This window comes from Fragaria vesca, linkage group LG6, assembly GCF_000184155.1.
Source record: "Fragaria vesca subsp. vesca linkage group LG6, FraVesHawaii_1.0, whole genome shotgun sequence".
Taxonomy (NCBI): domain Eukaryota; kingdom Viridiplantae; phylum Streptophyta; class Magnoliopsida; order Rosales; family Rosaceae; genus Fragaria; species Fragaria vesca.
Genome location: NC_020496.1, coordinates 6,031,500 through 6,040,611, shown reverse-complemented (window position 1 = coordinate 6,040,611; position 9,112 = coordinate 6,031,500). Strand labels below are relative to the sequence as shown.

General features: G+C 40.2%; 1 protein-coding gene across 1 annotated transcript; it reads left to right on the top strand.

Moving 5' to 3' along the window:
- The first annotated feature begins 928 nt into the window (after positions 1–928).
- On the top strand, positions 929–2,282 carry LOC101311987 (pentatricopeptide repeat-containing protein At1g06710, mitochondrial-like). The gene is made up of 2 exons (XM_004305000.1): positions 929–1,559; positions 1,702–2,282. The coding sequence occupies exons 1-2, from the start codon at positions 929–931 to the stop codon at positions 2,280–2,282; spliced, it is 1,212 nt and encodes a 403-aa protein (XP_004305048.1).
- Positions 2,283–9,112: the final 6,830 nt, after the last annotated feature.

Here is a 9,112-nt window from a genome sequence, read left to right as displayed (position 1 = left end):
GAGAGAGAGAGAGTTACTGGATGAGAGGGAGAGATAGAGAGTGAGATAATTTAGATCTAGGGGTGAAAATGTTTTTTTATTAAGAATCATTGATATGGGCTATGTAAAACTTTTTTCATTGGTTTATGCATTTGTTTTGTTGTTTTTGTGCATTTGGGCATTTTCCCATTTAATAATTAGGGTATCAAATTGATTAATTATGAAAGTTTAGGGTAGTAAATTGGCTGAAATAAAAGCTAGGGTAACAAATGAAAGTTAGGGTAGTAAATTGACAATTATGCCTTTTAATATTTGGAGGAATGAGTTGAGCAGTTCCCCATTTTTTGCAATATTAACTCAAAAATTCAATTGAATGAGTTACACAACTGATGAGGAGGTTTACAAGCTCTATGGCCATGAGCTGTTAGAAGAGCTCTCATCTGCAGCTGTTTGAAACTTTCAATTAGTCCACCAGCTCTGTTTGTTCTGCAGATGAACAAACTGCAGTTGTGGGCGGTGTTCTTTGTAACGCTTTGTTCAAAAAAAAAAACCATCAATAAACCAGATGTTTAATTCTTGAACACTTGCAAAAGACTAAATGATGTCTAGTTGTGTTGATTCGTGCTTTATGTTTAGAATTTTTTCCGGCTTGATTGTCCAATATAGAGAACTGTCCTAGTTCATCCTGGAACAGGGGCTCTATTTGTTGTACCTAAACCTTCCAGGAATAGGCTTTTCGAAGGCATTACTTCCTAGATTTGATAGATTCTTCAACTATTATGTAATTAATTCAGAATAAATTTCCTGGTTTAAGTAGATTCCCTAAAATCTGGACTGCGGAGATGTGTCCTTGATTTACTGGGGATTAATGTAAATACTGTACTACTATAAAGACGAATGCTTGACTTCTAGCTCGAGCAATCTGAATATTCACACCTTTCGTTTAACAATGGCGGCAAGGTTGTTTTCTCGCTCCCTGCGTTCTCTTGCTTCCAACTCTTTCTTCTCTAAGCAAGCTACTTCTCATATAATACCCATCTCTGCTTCCTCTTCTTCTTCCTCTGTAATTCAACCAAAGCTTCACAAAAGGAACCTTCTTTTTCCCTCAACTTCTCCCATCTCTTTCAATCAACCCAATTTTACTTGCATTAGGCTCTTCAGCTCCCAACCCAACCCCAAAGCCGTCACCCTCACCAGCATCATCCACGAGCACGCCCAGGCCGGCCGGACCAAGGACGCTCTCGACGTCTATAGGAAGTTCTTCACCACCGGAATATTCCCGGAATATGAAACATACATTGCCCTGATCACGGCACTTGCCGCAGACCTGAAACTTGTTGGGTATGCCAGGGAGTGCGTGCTACACATGATGACCAAAACTTTAGACGACGACCCAGATGTCGGTACTTATTTGGCCGTGTACGACGGATTCATGAAGCAGGGCAAGGCCGACGAGGGGAAGCGGTTTCTGAGGGAGATTAAAGATGAGGGCTTGTGTGGAGTTGATGAGGAGTCTGTCAGGGAGGCTCTCAAGGACAAAGCAGCTGATGAGGTTCAAGAAGTCATTGACATTCTAATGGGTGAGTTAATAAAAAAGACTAAATCTTCCTGATATAACTAGTTTTATGTCCTGCTTTTGTGTTTGGTGTGCAAATAGGTTGATCATTGCTTTGGCTCTATTGTTGTTTGGTTAGTGCTGATGTAATTTTGTTGCTTATTCAGATGACAAGATTGGCAAGAGCACCAGACCCCTAGAGTCTTTGAATAAGACTTTCAAAACGGTGGACACCCTTAGCAAGAACAACACATGTGAGGATTTGGTGAAGGACGAGGACTTCATAGAAAAGGTAAAGACAGGGTTGGCGTTTGTGCTGAGATATGAGTGCAGTAGGATGTTTGATGCTTTGATAGAAGACGGCCTCACCGAAGAGGCTATGGAAATCAGGGCCTCCATCCTAGACAAGGGTCAAATACCTCGTATGGTCTTCTTCACCGGCTGGATTAACTCCATCGACTATGTTCCAGACTGCACAGAGGAGGCTCTTGAGGTGTTCCAGCGGATGTTATCTGTTGGGATCGCGCCCAATGCATACACTTACACTGTTCTGATCAAGGTACTTGTCAAAGACCCCAAATTCATTGGTGATGCCAAGAAGTACTTGCTGGAAATGGTGAACAAGGGAATGCGGCCGAATGCCAAGACTTACAAATCTGTGGTTGAGGCGTTTGCTGGGGCGGACAGAGTGGAGGAATGCTGGGAGTTAATGAAGCAGATGAAGGCCAAGGGAATTGAGCTAAATTAATGCTCCTTTCGTATTAGTTTTTGTCATCACAACAGTTTATGTTACATAGACGTATTAGGCAACACAAAAGCCAAGCTATTGAAGGCATTTCCTTTAATTTCAAGCTTGCGAACTCTTTATGTGATGAATCACATAGCTGTAGTGTTGTGGTGAAATGCCTTTTTGCTTTAGACTATTTGACTTTGTTTGTATGAGGTTCAAGTTTGGCTATCGATGACTAAACAATTTAGAAAGCTTAGGAAGACCAGATTAGTGACTGATACCGAATTACCGATATAACTAATGCATGAAGCGCAGCGGGGAGAACTAAGTAAAGAAAAATCAAATCAAAAGTTGTCAATAGTTTAGATGATTTGATACAAAACACAAAAATTTGGAGTGTCCTATTAGAAAACAGTTCTTTTGAAATGAACTCAATCTACAAAAACTCACCGCAGCGATTTAAATGGTATACTCTTAGAACTAATACTTATTATTATTATTTTGGTACGACTAATTTGCCCTTCTAATACGTAGAAGGGCTCGCCCCTACTTTTACTTCATTGTGGAAAAGTAGGCATGAAACAAAGTAAAAAGTTATTTTTAAGGTTTTCTCCGACATCTTATCATACATAGACCTAAATGTTTAAAATTAATGGTGCATTAAGCAAATGTTTTTTTTTTTGTCAATAATCAAATGTATGTTTCGGTCTGTTGTATTCTTTGTTTATAATGAAAATGGAGTATGGAATCAATACAAGAAAATTAACATGCATCAATCCATCTAGTTAAGTGTCACACATGTCTTATTCGGAAGTCATGTTTTGATATTTATACATACTCTATAACTCTAATGCATGTGTATATACACCATAATAGTATGACTAGTTTGCATGTCAAAGCCAACTTCATAGAATTAGTGAGATTATGCATATTGATTTGGTTGAACAAAAGAAAAATGTCACAAAAATTTGTATTTTCAGGAAAATATACGATTGAGGTTCTGCAAACACACTCATCAGTCTCATGTACTAATAATGGTAGCCAGCAATCGTAATTGTCTCGAACTCTCGATGCCCTGGATCCTTGACTATATCTAATTAGCAATGGCATTGGCAGTTTGGCACCAGCTGGTTGATACAATCAGTTTCATGTATCTACGTAACGAGATGGAAGATACATTGTTGTAATTTTCCTTTTCTTTTAGAAAGAAATTTCTTACTGGATTAATCATGGAAGAAGAAGAACATCAATAATTTCTGTTAATTTCTGTTGAAATTAATCCTCTCCCCAAAGGGACCTTAAGTTTTGTAAACCATATACAATTTTAAATCTCTTTGACAAGAGAAGACTTGTCGCTTGGTCACCGTAAAAAACTTTTCTACTAAACATAAGACAAGACTTATAACTTACATCAAACAGTGAGCCGTCTGATTGTCTTGAATTTTAAACTGTTGCTTGATATATGTTATACAAATGTGTATAACAGCCGAACCCCACTGCAAAAACAAGCCATCTTTCACTAACTTGGCAACCTGCTTCATAAATCATCTACTACAATCCCTGCAACTTTTAACTCTTTTCACTCACGCTCACACTCACACTCTTTGCTCTGCAATTGAAGAAGAGAGAATCCCTCAAACAAACCAACAATGGCTTCAAGGTTGTTAACTCGTACCCTACGTTCTCTTGCTCCCATCTCTTCCTTCCTCAACAAACACCCTACTCATCCCCATTTACCCATTTCTGCCTCTTCTTCTTCCTCACTCATCTTTCACAAAAGGACATCATCATCTCCCACCTTTCTCACTAGTACCCCTATCAGGCTCTTCACCTCCCAACCCGACCACAACGAACACAAACCCAAAATTGTCACCCTCACCAGCATCATCCACGAGCTCGCCGACGCCGGCCAGACCAAGGAGTCTCTTGATATCTACAAGAGATTCAAAGCCGCCGGAATATTCCCACCATATACCACTTTCATTAGCCTGATCAAGGCACTTGCCGCAGACCCGGAGTTTGTTGAGGAGGCCAAGGAGTGTGTGGTGGACATGATGACCAACCACCTCTGCAACCATCCGAGTGTGAGTGCATTCATGGCTGTCTACAAAGGGTTTGTGAAGCAGGACAAGGCCAAGGAGGGCAGGAGGTTTCTTAAGGAGATTAAAGCCAAGGGCTTGGGTCGAGTTGATGAGGAAGATGTGAGGGAGGCTCTTAGGGGCAGACCAGAAGCTGAGGTGAAAAGGGTTATTCAAATTCTCATGGGTGAGTTAGTCAAGATTCAATCTTTGTCTGATTAGTGTTGCAAAGTTCGAAACTTTGATGTTGATTTGGGACTTTTTTTATTCATTTATTGTGGGTGTGGATTAGGATTTTTACTAGGTAAATAGATATGATATTGTGTCTAATCTGTGTTGCAATTAACCTTCAAAACTTGAACTTGGATGTTTCTGATGTCCTGCATAGCTTTGATATATTGTGGGTAATCTATAAAATGACTACTAGTTGTAGACACTGAATTTAACAGAAATGATGTTGTAGCGTTGTGTTGTTGTGTGTCTATGAAGTGAAAACTGTGAACTGGTAGATAGGTCTGATGTCCTGGCTGTTTGAGGGTTGAATGGAACTCATGTTCATTTTGTTTGAGACAGTAATGTAGTGGAATTTACTGCTTCTGCTGTCTTAATTTTTTTCTTCGTGTTCAGATGACAAATATGGTGAGAGCACCAGACCTCTCGAATCCCTGTATAATAATTTCGCAGCAGTGGACGCTCATTTCAAGAAGTACACACATCAAGAGTTGTCTAGCAACGAGTACTTCTTGCAGAATATGAAGATAGCGAGTGTCTTTATGATGGGATGCGAGGCTGAGTCTATGTTCGTGGGTTTGATACAAGACGGCCTCACAGAAGAGGCTATGAAGATCAGGTCCTCCATCTTGGAGACAGGTAAAATACCTGCTATTAGAGGTGGCAAACGGGCTGTTAAGCACGGGCACGGCACGTTTAAAAACGGCCCGGCACGGCTCAAGCCCGTTATTCTAATGGGTCGGGCTGGGCTTAGAAAAATGAGCCCATAGACCCGGCCTGACCCGAGCCCGTTATAGGCCCGGCCCGACCCGAGCACGATGCTATGAGGCCCACGGCCCGACCCACTATAAAATATAATTTTATAAATATGAAGATAACATATTTATAAATAATAAACTTAGTTTTGAGTGTGAACAATATATTTATATACTAATAATTATTTATTTGAGTATGAATTTGTAATCTATTAGACTCATAAGAAGTTTTTGCTTAAAAATTTATTAATTGTAAGCATTTATCACTTATTTTTTTAGTTTGTTAACAAAGAAAAAATGATCGATAGATTATGTGAATTAATTTTGGTTTGTAATCGTATCATGTATAATTAAAAGTTTGATAAAGGATAAAGTGTAGAGACAAAGAGATAGCAAGAGAGTCATCATTTTATTCATTGATAGGAGCCCTTTATATAAGGAATTACACAATACCAATATGGTAAGGATATGAATACATAGATCTAGTCTAACTACATATCCTATTGGCATAAGGCCAAGGCACACATAGAGAATATCCTAGAACACTCCCCCTTGTACCGCGCGCTGATATGTCTGTGCTAGACTCCCCCTGAAGTTCGCACCTCCCCCTGATCTTTACATCAATCATAGGGCTCTTCGTGATTCTTACTAATCACAGAAGTTTCAAAAACTTAGCATGTCAATGCTCTTTAACATGTCTTCAAATGTGGCATTAGACAATGATTAACTAAATCATGCCGTATTGTCCTCAAATGATCTTTTACACTTAGATCTTGAGGAGAAGGTCGCTTGTGAACTCAAAACATAAGTTCGTGCAGGAAATCAGATTTCCGCGCAGCATGACCTTCAATTACTAGAACAGTCGTAACTTCCTCTAGGAAATACATATGAACGAACCGTAAACGGTTTTGGAAACTAGACTCATTTAGCTTTCCAACCGTATATTACACACATTCTGGTTCATCAGGAGCTGTTCACAAAGTCCCGTCGAAGTTGACTGTTTTGCCAAAATCAGATTCTCAGACAGATTCGTCCTACTTTATGAAAACGGCCATAACTCACTCAATATGATAGGTATGATCAAATGGTTGGTGTCTCTGGAAAGTAGACACATAGAACTTTCCAATGGTACCAATTTTACCATATTCCAGTGAGTGAGGTTTCATGTAAGTCCCGTGGAGCTTGACCTACGAAACTTGACAGATTCTGATTTCGCTATTGATGTGTCTTTCTTATGTAGGGATAGAATAAGCCTAAACCTTTCATACCATTAAGTATTGAAAAAGGAGTTACTGCCATTACATTGGCATTGCGTGGGCGCATAGCTACACTTAGCTTTACAACTTTTCATAGCGAATGAGATGTCAAGTCTTTCGTATTGTGTTGAGTACATTGATACGTCTTATTGTACTTAGATGGGAACTCCATCTCTTAACACATATTTGTCATCTTGCTTTAGACAAAACAACGGATCTCTCTTTAGAGCAAAGACCTTGACTAATCATGGGAGTATATGTAGGCCTCACTAGTTATAGAGCGCCTAAGCCGATTGATGGAAAATCATCATCAATACAGTCATCGAGTGCCTTATCGAGACCATGTCTTGCCAAGATCTTTTTCTTCGGATGTTGATACATATTGGCATCTTTTGATCCATCAAGAGTCCATGTAAATTCGGAATGAACACGCAAAGGCATAATTCACCATATCCCTTCTAAATCAAGTAGAGTCTATGTGCGTTTCAATACATTTAGCAAACGCATGCTCTTGTGGTTTGGAGCCACTTGATTCGGATGAATGAAGTCCGTTTAAGATCTTCATGTATATCTCTGATCCCATAAAGATGTTATTATGACCACATTCATAGGCTGCATGTTCAGTTATTCGGAAACTACCAAACTGACAAAGTAGTGGAGTTCAATGACATCCATTACGAGAGCATATCTCATCGTAGTTGATCCCAGTGGGTGTTAGTGAAGACCTTGCGCCATAAGGTGAGTCTAAGCTCTTACTCTCATTACGCTATCTAACAAAGGCACAGTTGATAGGGTTTAGCTTGCGGTGTCGGCATCACCTGCCCAAGGACCTATCTCTTTGTTAATGCTGGATCGCATCTTTCCATTAGGCCAATCAACTAAGTTGATATCCATCAACGAAGGGTGGTTCGATAGTAGACTTATTATCTCACGTCCTCATGTACACTAGTGTAATACTTGTAGAGATCTCTATTTAGATTGGATTTGACATTAAGGCGTCCCCCAACGATAATCACAATTCAGACTTCATGAGACGGATTTGAGTATCACTGATCAATGGATCAGGTTGTGCCAAGCTCGCTTTCTTTCTAGTGCAAGACAATATCGAACCTAAGGGCCTCCCTCCTTTTAGGGAGCCACACGGCCTTATGACACCAATTTTGCCACTATATGGCGTCACCATCACCATCCATGGTGATGGCGTCAAGACCAACACTTTTTGGTCGCGCCATGTCCTTTTGTAGGACATCAATCCTTGCAGACATATTTGCAGCATGTGATCTCGTCACTTTAACATTATAAGCATTTGGGATCAAGATGAGACTTAGTGGGGACAAACCACGACAATTCACGTCGTTCCACTTGAACACTTGTGTTCTTATCTCCTCCTAACGGCGGGAATATTGTCTCATCAAAGTGACAATCCGCAATTTAGCGGTGAATGAGATCGCCTGACAAGGTTCCTACATATGCGGATTATAGGTGGAGGTTCATATCCAACCTAAACTTATTCATCTCAAAATGACCCATCATTGTACGCAATGGCAATGCGATTTGGCACCTAGAAATAACATCTAGCGGAGCTCAAGGATTGGAGATCCGTTTCAATCCTGCCGAGCTCAAGGATTGCAATTTCATGTCAATCCTGGTACACAGTCACGAGCTGTAGTACAACAAAATTCAATGATGGTGGGTCGTAAATGAATAGTAAAGCTGCATGCAAATATTGCATAGCCCCAAGACGCAATAGAAAGAGTGGTGCGCATCAATAATGTTCAAGCGACAAGCTAAAGTTGCTTGGTCATAGCCTCGGTGAGACCGTATTGCGTGTGAACATGGGGTACATGACACTTCAACTTACATCTCGATGAACTTCTTTAAAGAATGGGTAGTGAGCCCGTAGAAGTATAAGCAGCATAAGCAGTAGATAATAGTGTAACACGTGACCAGTGTGCTAACACTTCAACCAACACCATAAAGCATAAAAGGTGTCCGCAAGTTGGTTGTATCTATCTACATAATTTTATGTAAGAATAGAATGTTCACTTTTTTGTTATTTAGCATAGGAGAGTCTCACTCCTAATTTAGCTAAAGAATAGGCTTTCAAAACGAGCAATGAGCATTGCAGGGGGCCAATGCGACATCGAGGAAAGGCCGGTGCACCTCAATTGCTTGAGGAATTGACCGGACGACCTCCAGGAAGTTGGAGTCGTGTTCGGGTGACATCAATGTCCCCCGGGTCACCACCATGCTTCATGGTGATGCTAGGTCTCGAATGTCTTCATTTTGAGCGGAAGAATGGATGTCCATGAAAATTTCTCAAAATTTGGATCATTATATCTCTTCCAGGTTGACCAATTAATTTAGTCAAACCAAAGCCTATATGAGTTAGTGTCCCAAATATCATGTTCGGCGACAACATGGGATTCGATATTCGAATCATAGTGACATACAGTCCACTAGATTGACTCATGAATTTCTCCAAGATGCGCTTCAGTCCGCATTCATGAGAAGGTATACACAAAAAG

Bases quoted from the DNA above. Each gene is read 5' to 3' on its own strand.
- LOC101311987 (XM_004305000.1), top strand. From the start codon at position 929: ATGGCGGCAAGGTTGTTTTCTCGCTCCCTGCGTTCTCTTGCTTCCAAC. The intron at 1,560-1,701 runs GTGAGTTAATAA...TTGCTTATTCAG, and splicing joins AGTCATTGACATTCTAATGG to ATGACAAGATTGGCAAGAGC.